General features: G+C 38.0%; 1 protein-coding gene across 4 annotated transcripts in view; it reads right to left on the bottom strand.

Annotated features, from left to right (window-relative positions):
* Positions 1 to 20,815, bottom strand: part of Myo1d (myosin ID) — a 340,584-nt gene that overhangs the window by 250,083 nt on the left and 69,686 nt on the right. For all 4 annotated transcript variants that reach the window (XM_063249626.1, XM_063249624.1, XM_063249625.1 and 1 more), the window contains exon 2: positions 3,150 to 3,358. In XM_063249626.1, coding sequence (XP_063105696.1) covers positions 3,150 to 3,358 — 209 coding nt within the window. The remainder of the gene's footprint in view (positions 1 to 3,149; positions 3,359 to 20,815) is intronic.

The following is a 20,815-nucleotide window of genomic DNA, read 5'->3' as shown; positions in this document are numbered from 1 at the left end:
ACTGCTGAGCTTAGGAGCTCAAAGACCAGCCAAAGTACCACAGTGAGATCCTGACTCTAACCAAAACAAAACAACTTACAGTGACTTTAGGAACACATAAAATGGTAAGTCCCAACATAAGATATCATTACAATACCATGACAATTAGGATAAGTGGTGGTAGAGGAGGAACAGTTTCTGAACTGTTTGCAAGTTCCACCTGTATCTTCTGACTCAAATATTTAACTGAAAGAAACTTCTCCTATGGAAATATTTAAAAGTATTAACAAATCAAGTAAGAGCAACAATATTCTTCAGAGGCTTAAAAAATGTTCTGCAGATCACACTATCTGTCAAGTAGCTGGTTTTCTGCTTGTACACCATGGCACTTGGCTCTAAATTTAGTTTTTTAAAAAAACAATTATGTTATCACCTTTGAAATGAATGTATGTTGCACCTAGAATCTGAAAATAATAACCCTGTAAGTAGAAAACTGGGTAAACAAGTTAGGATTTAACTATACAGTTGCCCACCACAGGACTGTTAAAAGACAATGTGCAGCCCCAGAGGAAGTCTGATGAAGCAAGGTCCACAGTACCTTGCTGAACGGAGAAATAAGTCCTGCAGTGGCAACTGTAATCCTTTAATTCTATGGTTTTATTTTCCTTTACAGTTTTTATTTTTCATTAGTACATTTGGAGTACACAATGATTACATTCGTTGTGGGAAGCCGGTATACGTACACATCTTAATTTTTCCATTCCCTTCTCCTCCTCTCTTCCTTCTCTTTTGGTCCCCTTCGCTTTTGTAAAAGATCTGTTTCTCTATTCCCTATTATCTATCTTTTAAATTGGTCTTTATTTATATTTTGGGTTTCCCACGTAAGAGAAACCATATATTTAAGCTTACACGTCTGATTTATTTTACTTAACATTATGGGATCAAGGTGCATCTACTTTCCTATAAATGACTCAAAGTTTACTCTTCTTTATGGCAAAGTAGTACTCCACGGTGTATAAATACCACCTTTCTTTATCCATTTACCTGTGGCTGGTCCAAGATTTAGCTACTATGAATTGCACTGCTGCAAATATAGGTATGTGCATTACTGTGATGTGTCTTTGGGAAGACGATAGCCGTGTCAAATAGAACAGTTTTAGGTTTTTGAGGAATCTCTGCCCTGATCTCCATAATGGTCCACTGGTTTTCATTCCTGCTAACAATTAGCAGGGTTCCCTTTCCCCACAACCTTATCCCCCACTTGTTATTTTATTTTCTGGAATAAGATGGAATCTCAGTATTGTTTTAACTTGTATTTCTCTAGTGGCCAGTGACGTTGAACATTTTTTCATGTATCTATTGGACTTTTTCTGAGAAGTATCTATTCATTTCAGTTGCCCTTTTTTTGACTGGGTCTTTTATTTTGGGGAGTCTAATTTTTTTGAGTTCTTTATATATTCTAGATATTAGTCTCTGTCTGAGAAATATCTGGCAGAATTTTTTTCTCATTCTGTAGGTTGTTGCTTCACTTTGTTTTTGGTTGTTTCCTTTGCTGTCCAGACATTTTAATATGATCCCATTTGATGTTTCTTGATGTTATTTCTTGTGCAACTAGGGTTCTATTCAGAAAATCTTGGCCTATGGCTATGACTTTAAGAGTTTTATCTAATTTATTTTCTAGCAGATTAAGCATTTCTGTTTTAACATTTCGATCTTTGACCCATTTTGATTTTAGTTTAGTACATGGTGAGATATATGGGTTTAGATTTAATCTTCTGAACGTGTATAGTAAATTTTCCCAGCACCGTTTTTTAAGCAGAACTAATATAGCAAAAATTGACATATTTCCAAAGCTGTATATAAATTTAACACAATTTCAATCAAAATACTAACAGCATTCAACATAGAACTAGGTAAAACAATACTAAAATTCATACACAACCAGGAGACTCAGAAGAATAAATGCAATCACAGGAGCAAAGGAGAAGGAATCACAACCCTGGACCTAAACTTAATATTGTATTTCCTATATAATACATATATGTACCCAAGTCTGTGTACTTGCATACACAGAAGCATGTGTAAAAAGACAGATACTAAACAGCTGTTACTGCTGGAAAGGTGGGGACCAAAGTATTCAAGAGACTGCTTTTATTTCAACTACCTATCTAATTGTTCCCCCTGCCTGCACAACCGGGCAGCACTGTTGTGTAATCTGATTTACTACATGTCATCCTAGGATATACTTCTCCTCCTCCAACAGTTATAAAAAAAAAAAAAACTAATCTGCATTTCTAACCAAAATAAAACACTGGTCATATAAGATATTTTTCTCCATTACCGGGAGTGAAACCCAGAGCTTTGTGCATACTAGACAAGTGCTCTATTCAAGTACAGAACCTCCCTAAAAGTATTTTTTAAGAGCACAAACCCACCAATGCAAATGGGAGGTATAACTAACACTGAAAGAGGTTGCCAAGGTTGGGAAAGGCCGTAGGCTAGCCAGCAGATCTTCACTTCACTGGCCCTTGATTCACAGCACAAGGTGCCCTGGAGGGCTCAGCTTGCCATGGGTAGGCGACTTTCCTTCTCCTACATGGCTGGCAACCCACACCGCCTTACTGGGCCCTGAAGCCCACGTCTGACCCTCAGACTCTACGTGTCCTCCATAACAGCTCCCAAGCACCTGTCTGACTTTAGTTCAGTTTTCATATTTGGCACCTAAATATTTCACTTTCTTGCTTTCACTGGTACTATTTGAAATACTTGTTGCTACACTTCATCTGTTTAAGGTAGGAAGCATATCTCATCATAGTTCAGTCTACAAACTAACCGGTCTACAAACTTGTTATTCAAGTTTGTGTGTGTGTGTGTGTGTGTGTGTGTGTGTGTGTCTATATTTCTTTCTTAAGAGAGGGGATTTTGCTGTGTTACTCAGGCTGGCCTTAAACTCCTAGACTCAAGTAGTCCTCCTGCCTAGAACCAAAACTACAGAATGATCAAAAATGTATAGAGAATTTGTGATTTAATGTACTTCCCTTTCTTTTAGTCCCTAGTGTTGCTTACGTTTTTAACCTTAAAAAAAGATTTCATCATTATGTAGATGCTTAAGTATCAAATAAGTTAAATACATTTTGACCTTGGATGTACCAGGACCCTCCTCCAAATACCTGATATAACAATACAGGTGTCTTTTGATCGCCTCTTCATAGCCTTGTAAGCAGCATCAGCAATAGCAAAGAGATGAGGTGGTCTCTCATATAGCTCACGTCCTTTGTACTGCTCGATTGTGTCCCTCCCATAGATGTTCAGCAACTTGTAAGGATTCACAGAGACGACAACTTCTCCAATAAATGTATAGATACGTCCTTTCTCAAATCTGCACAGGAATAAAGGCAAGAGAATACATCGCTGTGGTTATATAGAAATACTATATCTTTGCCATAAATCTCTTATCTCCAAGCAAGTTCAAATATCCCTGACATTTCACTAGAACTGAGTTTACTTTGAAAGATTAGTATCAGGATATGCCATTCAAACGTCATGGTAGAAAAGACTGGAAAGGGTTAAAAGTTAGGCAAGAGCAGGAGAATCATTTGTAGTTTGAGACTAGTCTGGGCCACAAAGTAAGTTCAAGGCCAGCATAATGAGACCCTGTCTCAAAATAAATAAAATAAAATAAAATAAAATAAAATAAAATAAAATAAAAGTCAGGCAAGAGGAAGAATTTAACTTCTTAGAGGACAGGGATTTCCTGTTTCCAAAATATAGAATAGTAAGAAGAGGGAAAAAATAGTTGAAGAAAACCTCAGAGTTCTAGGAAGAAAAGAAATACAAGTTAAATTAGGTGTTGAAATTCACTTAGCTGAATTTTTCAATTATAAGAAGCCTGTCCATATACATTTGCTACCTCCTAAAACCTCACTAAAATGTCAGTAAGAACAGTAAAATCCTTAACAGAGAGAATGGCAGAGGAAACATTTCTTATATAAATCAAATTTATTTACTTTTTAGTGTCTGCCTAAAACTCTATGATGTAGATATATCATGATTTATTCAACAATTCCTCTTTCCTTCTGTGTCTATGAATAACTATACAAATCAGTTCCCTAATAAGGAAAAATTTTCAGAAATGAGGATGGGTTGCTGGTGAAAAGGTAGGTGTATTTTTAAAGATACATATAATATGATCCCATTTTTTTCATCATAAAGCAAAGGTTAAAGAACTTTGCCATGTGTGGATTTATGTATCTGTGTACAGATATATTAATAATACTTGTACTTAATAAGCGAGTACATGAGCATGGAAAAATACGGACAAATACATATTATGTTTTGTGCATTCTGGCACACATAGGCAATGCAGATGGAAGGAAATGAGGGAGAAGGCCATGCAGGTAGGTGGGAAGAGGACACAGAGACAAAAGAAACAGAGTCAAAAGTTCCATGACTGCAATTGTAAATACAGAGACACACAAATTTATACAAGGAAAAAACGACAATATAAAACTTCAAAAACCTGTATGTATCCAATACACGGTAATCCACACCTGTAAATATATGTGAACCAGAGCCTGACTGCTTCTACCCAAGAGGCTGCTCTGGCACACTCCTCATGCTGCCGGGTGCATCTAAACACCAGTGTGTCCATGAGGCTGGGTCTGGGATCCCTTGCAGATACCAGTCTTTGTGGATGTTCCAAGTGTCTCATATAAAATCTCACACTATTGCATAGACCTTACATATATCCTCCTGTATACTTTAAATTGTTTCTAGGTTACTTATAATACCTAATACAATGTAAATGCCATATAAATAGCTATGTTGTACTGTTGAGAGGATAATATGCAAAAAAAATCTATAAATATTCAATGAAGATGCAGGTTTTTTCCCAAAATATCTTTTCATATACAGGTGGCTGAGTTGAAAGACACTGACTGCATGGACACAGAAGAACAATTGTGTTTCACTAAGGATTGAATGCAGCACACACATTGGCAAAATGCTGGTCCTCAGACAGCGAATCTCTAAGCACTGTTGCTGTGTGGCTCAAGGGATAGGAAAAATGACTAAGCATTTGGGACCAACGGGCAAGATTCTTAAACTTCCTTTAAGCTGGAATGAAGGATATGCGCTATAATTAGGAGTGGAAAGAAACAGATGCGGATAATGTCAACAATAAATAAAAATCAAGATTTTTATCAAGCAGATAGTACATTTATTAACTACTTTGAGGTTTCCGGTGCATTTTTCTACTGTGATTTTCCAGTTTTTCTCTTTATTGTTAGAAAATTTATATGTTAACTAGAAGTACAGACACTGGAGTCCTTCACATCTGGTTCTGAATGCTTACGTTTACAAACTTAATACAGTGAGACCTTGTGAAAACTACTTAACTTCCATGTGTCTGGGCTTCTCCATTAGTGAAATGGTAATAATTGTCTCCTGCTACCCCCGTGGCATGTACTAAATGCTTTTTTTAGAAAGTCAGTCTTATACTTCTGATTATGTTATGCATGGAGATTTTTAATGCTTTTATTTTACTAACGTTGTTACTGAAGTTATAGCAACCCAAATTAACTTAGTTTCCAGTCAGTTAATTCCATGTCATCAGTAAAATGTTTATACAACTCATGTTTAAAGACTTACAATAATAATGAAAAAATTAGATTCTTCACTCATGTCTTTCTGGCTTAACCTGTATATTAGCAGTAGACATTCACTAGGTATCTCCATCTTAGGAAAACAATTAAAAGGACAAAATTCCCCAAACAGAAAAAAAAAAAAAAACAAATGGTGAAAAGGAGCAAAAGAATGCTATAAAAGCATTTTATTTTATGAGCCTAATATTTGTGACTAGGAACCACAGCAAATATGTCTGAGTTAGATTATGGTTCTAGGGTTCCAGGTCCATCCAATAATATATTTTGTTTCTCAGTGGGTGAATTTGGACCCATTAATATATGATTCTTTTCTGAAGTTCTATTTTAGTTCATATAAAATGTTTTGTTTATTAAAATCTCTAGACATCATGTTTGCAAAATACAATTAAAATACATGCATAAAACAATCATTACAAATCATGCATAACTATTAACTTAAAGATAGTGGGAGAGGCTCAACAAAATACAGCAATTTGGAAAACAGTAAAAGCTCACCTTATTTGAAATTCTAAATTTGGTTAACAACATGAAATTTTCTATTTGGGAATGTCTCAAAATCACCACTAGATGGTGCTAGTATACCCTTTACCACCAACTCAGGATTTCAGGAAGCTTTGGAAAGAAGGTAAATACAATCAGGAAGGTCCAGCAATCACCTGTACTGTTCGTCTCCAGAAGGAACTTCAGTAATTATCCATCCTAGGAAACACATAAGGTGATACCATCCCTTATAGGAGAACAAGGAAGATATTTCTATGACGGTATGTAAACCTTGTAGGACAAACTTCCATAATTCAGTCTTCAAATACTTATTCAGTACCTAGTCTGTGCCAGATAATAGGCTAAATTCAATCTGTGAGTTAAAAGTTGGAAAAATACTTTTAAAAGCAGGGAAACACAGTAAACAAATAATAACAATAGAGTATGATAGGCATAAAAACATAGCAGGGGGTTTAGTTCAGTGGAACAAGCGCCTGCCTGGCAAGAGCAAGGTCATGAGTTCAATCCCCAGCACGAGAACAAACAAACAAACAAACACACACCATAAACTGTAGTGGCAAAAATTATCCTAGCAGACCACTCTGAATAAGAAATCCAAAACCCCATACATTCCTTCCTGCTGGACTCCCAATCTCCAACATTTTCATCTACCAAAATCTTCCCCTGCCATCTCCCTCTGTCTCCGTCCTGCTCTCACATTAATGAGTTATTTACAGTTCTCAATGGCACCATGCTTTCACAGTTCTGCCTATGGGGTTCACTCTGTCTTCAGTGCCCTTCCTGGTCTCTCCTTCCCATGTAGGCCTGGCAGCTTCCCACTCCTTCTTCACTTCCTCTCCAGTTCCTTTGTGGAGTCACTCTCTGTACCCTATCTCTAACACTGCTTTGAGCATCTTTGCTCAGCTCATTTCTTTTTCCCCTTTAGAGCTCCCCAAGTGGCTAAAACAGCTTAACAACTATTGCTTTAAAAGAAAAGTTTAAAAATAGTTATGGAAACAGTTAGATATTTTCATTGACTTTTAAATCAAAGAGGTTCTAAAAAGTTTTGAATTAATGTGTAGCAATGAAGAGGATATAAAGATAATGTCTTTGGAGAACAACAGCTTTTTGTACAGAAACTGTGAAATAGTTGTTTTAAGGTAGCCTCATTAACTTACATGTGTTCCTTGTACACAAGATCAACCACAGTAGGAAGTTAAATGCGAGTGGCTCCTCCAGATCAGTGGTCACGGCAGACTATGTGCCTAGCCCTACAGAAAAGTGTGTATGTGTGTGTTTATCTGTAGGGCAGGAAGGTGGCTGGCACAAACAGGGTAGAAGGCTTGTGTTACAGCCTATCAGTAAAAGAGCTGAAAATATATGATGGAGTCAGAGTTGATATGATAGGCTTTGAAAGCCAAGCTGAGGAAGTTACATTCTGCATCCTTTTAAAATGTTTTATTTTGAGACTAAATTGTTCAACTGCCCAGAGTAGGCGCAAACTTGTGTACCTCCTGCTTCAGCATCCCTAAGTGCTGGGATTGCAACCCTGTGCCATCACACCTACATTTGATGTGACTAGAAACAAGAAATTAGCAAAAAACGTTTCCAGGTAAACAGACCAATAAGGTTTTCAGTGAGGGCAATGACAACAGAAATTAAGGAAGGAGAAATTATTTCAAAGGGAAACTGGACAGATTTTGAAAACCTACTGAACACATTGAGCTGCATATTAGAGCAAAAGGAATTTGTTTATTTCAGATTATATTTCACATGTACTTCTGAGCTTCTAAATTAGACGTACCCAACTAACAGAACTATTACCCTTGATTGACTTCTTGAAATACAAGAATTAAATTCATGAATTGAGGTACTGTACATGAAACCAATTATAATCAGAAGGAAAATTCTCTGTGGTCTACTGTGTATTTAATAAACTCTTTAATCATAAGTATTACTCATTCGTTTCATGAAGAACATATAACTTTCTGAATAGATGTTGCTTAATTACATTGATCTGATTTCCTTGTTTAATGCAAATGAAATCTTAAAGGCTGAACTCATCCCTTTTTCCAGATGTTTGGCAATTCACCACCATCTTTTGCCTTATGTTCTCAACCAACTGCAATGTAGGTGTTACTTCCACACTTCGATAAATACTAATCAAACTCCAAAGTAAGCTTCAAAGAAACTGCTAAGTTCAAGGTTGAATTCTGTTTCCTCTTCTCTGAGTTTCTCCTACTACTCTGCTTTCCATTTTTTAGCCTCATTTGCTACTCTCCTTTGCTTTTTCACTGATCTCTAAATAGTCAAGTTCTCTAGGACTGAGAACAGGACCAACTTCAACACCACTCAGGGGACTCTTTGTGTGTGTGTGTGTGTGTGTGTGTGTGTGTGTGTATGACTGTTTCCTTTTTACCAGGGATCGAACTCACGACTGCCTGCTTGCAAGGCAGGCGCTTATGCTGCTAAGCTAAATCCCCAGCCCATGGGGGACTCCTAATTAAGGAGGAGAAGAGATGTCTTGGCTCTATTCTACCTTCTGAAAATCAACAATAAGAACAATACCAGTAGAGAAAGTGTTACCTGCTATCAAATAAAACATTAGCCTTGAATGTGGAGCCACTGCACATGAGAAGATTGTGGAATGCTCTGAAAACCAGATCTACTGTGAGCAGAGAGCTAAGAATGAATACAATCCTCTGCCAACTCAGACTCCAGAGCAGAATTCCCCCAGAGTAGGCAGCAGTTTCCCTGTAGCCAAACCGAAAATCTTTTGGCAAGAATGACAGGTTAAAAAAAAAGAATGGAAGGGAGAGTGCACAGGTGGCCTCAAACAAAATTACTCTCATTTCCCTTATCTGATTACCTGCAAGGAGGGGCTGAATGATGATCAGGTAGAAGTTATAGTACTTTAGGTGGCTTGGGGTGGTAGGTGATTGGTGTGGGAGGGGGTGGGAGTCGTGGCACAGGCCCATAATCCCAGCACTTACTCAGGAGGCTGAGGCAGGAGGCTCATCATGAATTCAAGGCTAGCCTGTACTACACAGTGAGACTCTGTCTCAAAAAAAAGAAAGAAAAACAAGAACAACAACAAAATCCACCAAAAAAGGACATTATGGTACTGTGGTTTTGGGGTTTGTTTTGTTTTGTTTTTAGCAGGCAGGCTGTCAGTGTTGAGGTAAAAGAGAAAAAGTAGTGTGACGGCTCTGCAGCAGATGAACGTGACAAACGAACAGGTCATGCTGCAGCCTCACAGCAGCTTTCTGTAAACTCACGTGAACTACTAGTTAGGCAAGATGTTTGCCATTTCAGGACAGAGTGCTGGTAAGGAAGAGTTAAAAACAACAGACCCCAACTCAGTGTTCTAGGCAGTATCTTTAGGAAAGTAATCCAGAATGAATAATGTCTAGTCAAAGCTGACAATGATCAAAGAGAACAACCAGAATGGGTTCCATAAGTTGTTATTGGTGGGGGCCAGAAAACAAAAAAGTAGGTAAAGAATCTAACAAACAGAATGCAGGAAATTCTCACTCTCCAAAATGAAATATTATGAAGTAGAAAAATTATGAAAAGTATTTCTGTATTGCAGCAAAAAATGTAAAGAAACAGAACTCTAATATGATATCAAAGAAGATGTGGTTTAAAAAAAAAGAAATCGTGTTTAAAATCATCTTTTAGAAAATGAGACCAGATGCTGGAAAAACTCAAGAAAAAATGGGAAGAAAAAAATACCTACAGCAAGGAAGGTCACGTTAACAGACAAAAAAGGGAGGATGGCCACTGCTGAAAACAGATAGGGAAATAAAGTTCAAGCAGAAAAAGAAAATTATACTTCAGTCTCTGACACTTCAGAACAGTAAATAAACATACCAATGAAAAAATGTCAATGGATGTTAGAAAACAGACTAGCCACGTGGAAAGAACAAAAAACAAACAAAACACAGAGCACTGGTGTGATGGGTTAAACCGTGTTCCCCAAAGAGACACAGTGAAGTCCTACCCCTACCATCTGTGAATGTGACCTTATTTGGAAACAGGGCTTCTACATACGTCACAAAGTTAAGATGAGGTCATTAGGGTGGACCCTACTCCTACATGACTCGGCCCTTACGAGAAGAGGAATACCATTTGGAGCCAGAACACCATCTGATGACAGCGACAGAAACCACAGTAAGGCAGCTACAGACCAAAGGAACAAGGACCAACAGCCCCCACCAGCAGCTAAGGATTCTCTCCCGCAGGTTTCCGAGGGAGTGTGGCTCGTGGACACCTTGATTTTTGGACTTCCAGCTTCTAGGACTATGAGACAATAAATTTCACAGCAACTCTAGAAACAAACTTATGGCACCTAAATAAATTCTATGAAAACTACCTCAATTTCCCTTACCATTAAAGAAATGTGAAGCAAATCAATGATAAAACATGTCTTTTCACTGATGGATCAAGGGATTTGATATTAACAGTGCTAACAAAAATATAAAATCACAAGTACCATTTAACTAGTCTACCCATACCATTCTCAATCCCTTTCCCTTTTCAAATCATTCTCCACACAGCAGCAAGTGTGGCCTTAAAATATAAATCTTAGCACAAGTTCCTAGTAGCAATCTTTCCAATGGAAAGCCTTAATCCTAAATCAATCTGATACTCCAGGAGCTGCTCACCACATGCCACGAGCCCCATCACTGTGCTCTGGCCAAGAATACAAGTTCTTTCCTACCTAAAGCCCACACCTGTTGACCCAGGGTCTTCACACTGAGCTACACCCCAGCACCCCTCCTCATCTTTAACATTTTGAGAAAAGGTCTTGCCAAAGTCACTAAACTGCGCAGGCCGGTCTTGAATTTATTACCTCTGCCTCCCACAGTTCTGGGATCAGAGGCACGTACCACCAGGCTTGGCAAAATAGCTCTTTGGGTTTTTTGCTTATTGTCTGTTTCCAGGCCAATATACACCATACTCATCTTGTTTGCTGTTTTATTTTCAGCACACACAATACAGGACCTGCATTAATGAGGCGTAGTTAAATGTTTCATAGATGAAAGAAATACAGGCATGAATGAATGGGTCCCTTGCACCCAAATCCACTTTCTCTTAGAAAAATGGTTTTGCATCCTACTTATAGAGAAAATTTAGGCTAACAAGTGCAAAAACTCTCCAATCATTTATGATCATTTTTTATGTATACTGTTAGTCTCTTTCTTTCTTTCCCCCTCTTCTCATTTTCAAAGGTAGAAAAGAAAGAGAAAATACAGCAAGATTCTACCTAGTTTTCAAAACATGGACTAATTTCCATGTCCCATTAGGAAATATTCTACTCTTTCTTTATGGGGGACAATTTCATATCATCTAGGTATGAGTAGCAAGTTTTATCTCAGAAAAATAAAATTAAATGGTCCCTATTTCAGTCTCTGACACAAGGTTTTCACTATTGGAAGAGTTACATCTGTGACTAAATTATAATTAGAAGTATCTGTACCAACTTGTGGTATGTGGGGGACACAAAGGGGAGTGAGCAAAAGAGAACTGTATAGGGGGAAAAATTGTTTCCTCAGAGCATCAGGAAGGAATTACACCCAGATCTCAGCTTGTAAACATCATTGTTCTTATCTAAAAGGATTCAGGCTCCATGGAGATAAATGGATTCCACCACTAGGACAGGGAAACTAGAAAATGAATGTGGAATATCTTGTTGAACCAGAAAGTAGGGAAGTGCTTTCACTAGTTTTGATTTGGGACCATCTGAATATTAAGATGAACTGTATCACTGACAGATCCACTGAATACAACAAGAACCCAGCTATAAGTAAAGAAATACAAGAGAGAAGGAAAGACTTTTCTTCGTGTAGAATGCCAAGGTGTAAATAAAGAAGGAATGACAGGAGTCAGAACATTATCACTGGGCACTAAAACTAGTTGTTGAAAGTAACACAAAGAATAGGATATTTACATAGCCACAAAATACCTCCCTACAAACTAATTATTTGACTGACTGGGCCAGCAGGTGATTAAACATTTTTCTAGGCACTCTGTGAGAGCATCCCCAGAGATGAACATTCGCAGTGAGGGACTAAAGGAAACACTGCTCTCCCTGGCGGTGGGGTCGTCACAGATTACTCCATCTTTTGAAGAGTAAGGAAAAACGAATTCTTTCTCTCTGCCTGTCTGTCTTTGGGCTGGAACATCAGTTTTTCCTGCTTTCAAACTCGAATGGAACTGAAACCACCAGCTTTCCAGGTTCTCAGGTCTTTGAACTCAGACTGGAACTATCCTCTCCTGAGTCTCTTGCTTGCTAAGCCTAAATCTTATACTCTACAGCCTTTAGAGTCAATCCTCTACAGTAAATCTCTCAGTGGAGTGTAAGGCATTGCTGAAGGTATATATATCTCTATCTCCTATTCATTTTGTTTTTGTGGAAAACGTAGAGTTAAACAGATTTTGGTAACAAGAGTAGTTAAAGAGGAAACTTAGGATTTTTTTTTTGTAATTCTGGATTAATTTTGGAAATGAGCTTTCTAAATTCACCCTGTAGTTTCTGGAACTGGTTCTCTAATCTAAGAGAGGTTGAGAGGTTATGATCTGACCTGGAAACAGAGATATGCAAAGTATCTCTACTGCATATTCCTAATGAATGATTTACAAGCAGCTAGGAGACAGTGTATAATATTTCTGAATATTTTTGGAAATCTAACAAATAGAGTGAGGTTGGCTGGTGGCTCCATTCTGTAGGATAGAATGGTCCAAGAAAAGAATGAGCAGCCAGGTGTGGTGGTGTATGCCTGCAATTCCAGCACTTGGGAGGCTGAGGCAGGAGGATTGTTGCGAGTTTGAGACCAGCTTGAGCTACAAAGTAAGCTCAAGGCCAGCCTGAACTGCATAATAAGACCCTGCCTCAAAAAGACAAAAAGAACAGAACAGAAAAGAGCTCAGAGATTCTAGTTCTCCACTCAAGAGCTGCACAGATGGTCTGAAGGCTTCTAGGTGTGCCCTGAAAGACAGCCTCACTTATGGACTCATACATAACACTGAGACCTAAGGATACAACAGTGCCTCTTAGGGTCTGGGGATTTAGCTCAGCGGCATAAGCACCTGCCTTGCAAGCAGGCGGTCGTGAGTTCGATCCCTGGTACCAATAAAAAGTTAAAAAAAAAAAAAAAACAGTGCCTCTTGATAAAACAGAGAGAAAGACACAACAGTTACTTCTATGGCACCTTACTATACCATGTAATCTGAATTTAATACAAAGTATGGATACGCCTGCCTAAACTGAAGGACATTTCAGAAAATCCTGGAAAAGGTGAGTAACATTCTAGATTATAAGAAATTAAAGAAACAAGACAATTAAATGCACAGCACACTCATAGTTTGACTTGTAAACTAGGGGAACACTTTCTATTAAGGAAATTACTGGAACTGATGAAATCTGAACATCAGCTAGGAATACCAGAATTATGTTAAAATTACATTTTATGATTTTGATAATCATACCGTGGTTAAGAGAATGTCTTTTGTTCTTAAGAAACATGGTCTGAGTTATTTAGTGGTACAGGGTCATGATATCTCCAAACTACTGTGACATGGTTAAAAAATAACTATATGCCTATATAAAAATACATAAAAAAGAGAAGTTAAGAACAAGTTTAATAAAATACAAACAAATGATAAAGAATAAAGGAAGGGCTCCTATAATATTCTTGAAATTTTTCTGTAAGTTTGAAGTTACAACAAGGTTAAAAATTGCTACTTAAAAATCCAACTCCCAAGCTTCTTTACATAGTGAGTTTAAACATTTATTGTGAGCAGATAATAGACTCTAATGAAGGACTCGATAGTGAAAAATGTTTCTCATCTTTCTCACTGCTCTGCTACTCAGAGGCAACTATTGCTGCTGGTTTCTTACTAATTCTTCTAGAAATACTTCCTGGGCCTGGGGATTTAGCTCAGCATCCTAAGTGCCCGCCTGGCAAGCATGAGGTTGTAAATTCGATCCCAGTACCAAAAAAAAAAAAAATTCATGTACACAAATACAGATACATACAATTCTTTATGTATAAATGGCAATTTTTTCTAATTAAAATATTTATTTTGGCAAAAGTCTCACATAAATTCAGAAAAGCTTATTTTTTTTAGGGTTTGCATAGTATACCCATTTCATGGGTAAATACATAATAATATTTAGTCCCTACTGAATATTTAGATTGTAATCAACATTTTATTATAATGGACAATAGAAATGTAAGTATAGTGGTAGATATTCCTTTTATATATATTTGTATACCTACAGAACATACTTGTAGAACTAAAAATGCTGATTCAAAGGATATACACAATTTAAATTTATGAATTATTGCCAAGTTCTTCTCCAAAGAGATATTTGTTTACACATGTATATACCCAGTGTATGATAGTTTGTACACATGGGATGTGTGTGTGTGTGTGTGTGTGTGTGTGTGTGTGCGTGTGTGCGTGTGTGTGCGCGCATGTGTGTTAGTAGGGCTTGAACTCAGGGACTTTTCATTGAACTACATCTTCAGCCTTTTCTCTACTTTTTCTTTTTACTCAGGGTCTCACTAATTTGTCAAGATGGCCAGGCTGGGCTTGAATTTGTGATCCTCTTTCCTCAGCTTCCCAGAATGCTGGGGATTATAAGCATACATCACCAAGCCTGACTAGGAATTGTCCAGTGTCACTGGACCATTTTGTAACTGTGCTCTATACTACAGTTTATTTTCAAAGCACACAAAACTTTGGTCCCTTTCTTCATCCAGGTACCAGCTTATGCAATAACCATTTCATGACTGCCAACTTGCAGCAAGGTTCAGTCTCTCTTCTTTGTTCCTAAACAAGAGTGCCTCCCAATGTGGAAGCATTTAGAGTTTGCTCCCTTAGGTTAAATCATGGTTGCCATGTGATGGGGTCACTTAGCTTTACCCCTCAGAAGAACCAGGCATTCCTGAGATAGGCAGTGACAGTGTGTTGGAAGGATTGTGAGCTTTTGTGTCACGTAGTCCTGGACTCCTGAGCTTGACTTCTGGCTATGCCAGTTATTGATCACTGACATTCATATACATCTGTGAAACAGTAAGCACTCATGGGCTAGGTACTATACGAAGAGTTTCAGTTTTAGGGAAAAACAAGATCTGGTATAACTGCTCTCCATCATTTACATAAACAGACAACGTCTTGGAGGAAGCACAAAGATAATTTAAAAATTATGCAGCTATATCATTCTCTTCTTGCTCCTATTCTTCTTGTTAAACAAGCCACAAGTGTTTCAGAAAAAAATATTTAAGGCTACAGCAGAAATAAAAGGATGCTACAAGAGCTCAGAGAATCACTAAGCTCAGCTTTAGGAGAGGGAAGGTTCAAAGAAGACTTCCTAAAAATCATGTTGCTTGACATTTGAATTATTTAAGTGTTAAACTCAATATAAGCAGTTCTGGGTACTTCATGATTTACACTGCATTAAGCTCATATGGAATTAGATGCTTTATTTTGACCTCTTAGGGACACACTACAGCTCACAATTTCCAACCTGAATGAGATGAGAACACTTGAGAAGCATTTGCACAGCCCAGCAATGCAGCATATTGAGAGTCCTGGGTCCAAGTATAGCAGAGAAGGAGTGGGAACACTGAGTAAAGAAGTGCTCTCGAATTTGGCTGCAATTTAGCACTAACTAGCTCTACAATTATGTGCAAGTTATAAAACTTCCCTGCACCTCAATTCCTTCACCTGAAAAGTGGGACATAGTAATACCATATTAGTCTGATTTCATCACTATAACAAAACAGCTGAGAGAATTATAAACAGAAAAGGATGCCCCCTAGCATAAAACAGAAAATATTTATTATCTCATAGTTTCTGTGGGTCAAGAATCCTCAGAAGCTCAGCTAGGTGATTCTTGGTGGTTCCTAACAGGCTGCAGATACACTGTCAACCAGAGTTACATTTATTTCAGCCTTTACTGAGGACAGCAGATCTGCTTCCAAGGTCACAGAGAAAAGGTTTATTTAGTCTACGGCCATACCACCCTGAACGCGCCCGATCTCAGAAGCTAAGCAGGGTCGGGCCTGGTTAGTACTTGGATGGGAGAAAAGGTTTATTTTTGACTTGAAGCTTTGGAGGTTCCAGTCTATGATAAAGTGGCCTCTGCTGCTTTGGGCCTGAGGCAAAGCAGCACATAATGGCAGGAGTGCATGGTAGAGCAAAGCTACTCACCCCATGAGCCAGGGAGCAAAAGAGAGTGAGGGTCCCTAATACCCTTCAAGGCTGCATGCCTGGTGTCACAAAGACTTTTCAATATACTCCACCCTTAAAGGTTCCACCACCAGGACCAAATTGTTAACATATGGGCCTTCTGGGGACATTCAGTATCCAAACTATAGCAACAAACTATCTAATAGTATTGTTATAATAAATGAGACTCTACATAAAATGTTCAACAAAACATTTGGCGCATGATAGGCACACAATTATACTATGTCCTATTTTTATTATGAGCAAGACTATAGATCCTTTAAATAGTCCTACTGATGTCTTTGATCTTACTTGTATTAATTTATTCATTCATCCAATTAATATGTATCAGTGCCCTTGTCCTAAGCACTGTGAGTCATGTACAATAAACTGCAGACCCATCTTCTCTGACCTAATGCAAGTAAAAAGGATGACAGACACTAAACAGGAGCCCCAGAAGAGAAGGAAAAAAGAAGACTTTGAGGGATCCAAGCAGGATTGGGCCTTCCCAGGGGTGGGTGCTTAAGACAAGGGACCAGCATGCAAGGGCTTCCAGGCATACAGGATCTGGAGATTTATCCCATAGGCAGAGCTGTGTGTGTTGACCATACCTGCTTTTTGAAAGTTCCCTTTGGCTGCAGCGTATAAGGGATTATAGAAGACTACTGCACCAGCCCTTGGAAGGGATAACAGGAACTTCAGCTGGGAAGGAGCAGTGGAGAGATGGAAAAGTGAGCAGGTGTTAAGAGCAGAAAACTCCATCAGACAGGACAACTCAGAGAATAGGAGAGGAAAGAAAGAAGAGGATGTTAGGGTTTCCACACAAGCAATGAAGCAGATCATGATGCTGTTTATTGATGAGGGAAGGAACAAAAGAAGACAAAAATAGTTTTAGGGATAATTGGGATTGAGGTGGGATATGCTGAGCTAAAGAAACCTGGATGATATCCCAGTGAAGATGAAACTGAACACTCTCAAAATGCATAAATTCCATGAATGTCTTAGCGCTAAGCAGGAAGATCTTACACTAGTGTCACAGTTGTACTGGAGGAGGCTTCTTCACCTTACACTGTTCATGGGCATCCCACCCATGGGGGCAGGGATACGTCTTGATGACAGGAAACCTATCTGGTGTACCTGGCACTTTTTAATAGTTATGCCTAATGTAGTAAATGACAGAAACATTATAACCGGATATCACTTTTAAAAACCAGCAGTTTCCTATTTTAGTTTATATAGCAGGTGAAAGCGTTAGCTTTATTTAAAGCAAGATTTTCCTGGTGTGACTGAAAGTCTTTTGGCAGTCAGATAGCAGCTTTTGGGCAAAGGCTGGGCAACAGTCATGGCAGAAGACACTGAAGGGAAACAGACTGTTAATGGCAATGAGTGGGTCATTTCCATTTCAGTTTACTGTCTTAATACCTGTTTTATGTTCAATAAACAGATTCACACAGTACAGTTATTTATTATACCCATTTTGTGCTGAGAATTATGTCAGGTGTTTTTCATTTACGCTGCTAATCATAATTTTACCAATAACAGAAAACAACTTACAAAACCCTCTTTTATGGTTCCACATAAAGAGGAAACTACCATACATGTACGCCAGTTGCTTACAGGTTTGGCTGTCTGGATAAAGGTGAACTACAAAGTAAAGCTATCACTAGTCGGGACAGAGATCTAGTTCTACTGCAAAAGACACCAATACAAACAGACTAGGATGCTCCCGTGTTCCTGTGCTCCTGTGTTCAGCTTCTCTTCCCGCTAAGGTGGGCTAACAGCTACCATGGAACTGAGCAGGGAATTTCAAAACCAGCAGAGACACCTGCCACTTTTGTTTGTTTTGTTTTATTACGGGGAACTGAACTCACACCCTCACGCTTATTCCACTGAGCTAAATCCCTGGCCCCAGAGATACTTACTGAATGAGTGAATAAATGGATGGATGGCTAGCACCTTGTCTTTCCTTGGTTCTTCTTGGTTTTCCTTGGCAGAGTCTCTAAGATCATTTACAGTTTTGGAAGTATGTCCATTTTGATTATATTGGTTATATATTACATTGATTATATCCAGGAACAGGGGATGTCTTTTGATTTTCTACAGCCCTACTAATCTTCTTTCTCAAGGTACTGTAGTTTTCATTGTAGAGCTTACTTTTACTTTCTTCGTTAGGTAAATGTTTAGGGAAACCAGTCTTAAAATTCACACAGAAGTGGGAGATATCTAGAACAGCAAAAGCAATCTTGGGCAACAAGAGCAAAGCAGAAGAATCATAATCCTAGACTTCAAGTTACATTACAAAGCTACAGCAATAAAAACAGCATGGTACTAGCACAAAAAGAGACATGTGGGTCAATGGAACTGAAAAGAGGATGCAAAAACAATCCCAGGCACATTTAGCTACCTGATCTTTAGCAAAGGGACAAAAAACATACACTGAAGAAAAGACAGCCTCTTTAATAAATGTTTCTGGGAAAACTGGCTATCCACATGCAGAAGATTGAATCTAGACCCATATATCTCACTATATGCTAAACTAAAATTAAAATGGATCAAAAATGTAAGTTAAAACAGAAACAATCTGCTGGAAGATAAAACAGGTAAAACTCTTTAAGTCATAGACATAGACAGGATTTTTGAACAGAATCCAGTTGCACAAGAAACAACATCAAGAATCAATAAATGCAAACATACCAAGTTACAAAGTTTATGCACGATAAAGGAAACAATCAAAAAGACAACCTACAGAATGGAAGAAAAAAAAAACTTGCCTCAGAGGACTGATATCTAGAATACATAAAGAACTCAAAACAAATTAGACTCCCTAAAGCAAAATTTACTCAAAAACTTGGCATGTGAAATGAATAAATATTTCTCAGAAGAAATATACAGAAGAAGTGGGCGGATACCCTTCTTCTACCTTGTTGGGAGTATGAGCCAGTACCAACATCATGGGAGTCAATATGGAGATTCCTCAAAATACTAAAACCAGAAATTTCATTTGACACAGCTACTCCCTTTCTTGGTATTTTTCCAAGAGAATTAAAGATACCATATTCCTTAGTATATTACAGTGATGCATGCATACCCATGCAACCGAATTCATAATAGCTGAACTTTGGAAGTGGCTCGTATGTCCACGAGAGATGAGTGAATAAAGGAAAGTGGTAAACACAATGGAGTACCACTTTGCCATAAAGAGGGATAAACTTTGAGTCATTTGTAGAAAAATGGATACACCTTGAGACTATAATGTTAAATAAAGTAGCCATACAAGCTATTGCATGGTTTATATTGCATGGTTTTTCTTGCATGAGAAGCCCAAAATATAAACAATGAACAAAATACAAGATAACAGGAAATAAGGAGATAGATCTTTTACAAAAAGGAAGGGGAGCAAGAGATGGAGGGATAAGAATAGAGGAGAAGGGAAGGGGATAAAAAAAGAATTGATACGTATATCAACATATGATACATAACTCACCACAGGGAATGGGATCTTTATGTACTGTAAACATGCACTAATAAACGAAAGAAATCCTTTAAAGTTATATTTCCTAATGTGATGTTTTTAGTACATCTTACATTTTGTAATATCCTTATGGTTCTTAATTTGACGTGTGTGTGTGTGTGTGTGTGTGTGTGTGTGTGTGTATTTGCACATTTCCTTGTTATGGAAGTTGAGTGAGGGCTCATCTTTCCTTCTGGTTCGCAGTGTGGGATCTCTGTTACTTAAACAGCCTTGCTTTTGGGTAGAAGATACAAGCCTCTAGGGAAAGAAGGACATTAAATACACACACTGTTCTCATACTGCAGGTATCCAGGGGCATATGGAACCTTTACAGTGCTAATCTGGTACCACTGTAACAGCCTCCACAGGGAAATTAGGAACTCAGGTGGCACCCCCAGGCAAGATGTCAACAGCTGTACCCTGGGGCTCTCAATAATGGCTAGTCATTTGGGGAAGCATTTTATGAAAAAAAGAAAAAGCTAAGTGTGGAAGGTCTAAAGAAGACATGAAAGGTGAAGAACATTAGGACTCAGCAAAGAGTTTTCCTCTTTAAATGATACCTAAGATGTTACATTGTACAGTTTTCTTTGCACAATGTAATGAAATTTTCTACGCACCCGTTAGTCACATTTGTTTTTATTTTTACTTATTTCTAGTAAACTGTCATAAGACCCAAGAGTGTTTTTATGAAGGAAGGAGAGACTTGGAACCTTTGGGAGATTCATTATTAAAATGTCCAAGTGTTAAATGGACCCATATTCAGGCTATAAAAATCAATATATTCCAAAGACAAACATGTTTTGGACACTTTAATACTCTGCTTTAACCAGTCAGTCCATGTCTTCCTGTGAAAATAACTGAGCGCTGTCTATACTCAGGAATACCAGACATTAGGAAGTGAACTAAGAGAATAAGAATGTGGTGGCAAAGAAAAAGAGTC

Source organism: Cavia porcellus, unplaced genomic scaffold (genome assembly GCF_034190915.1).
Source record: "Cavia porcellus strain 051 isolate PalLab524CR breed Dunkin Hartley unplaced genomic scaffold, mCavPor4.1 scaffold_6, whole genome shotgun sequence".
Taxonomy (NCBI): domain Eukaryota; kingdom Metazoa; phylum Chordata; class Mammalia; order Rodentia; family Caviidae; genus Cavia; species Cavia porcellus.
This window is presented reverse-complemented; position numbering and strand designations above follow the sequence as displayed.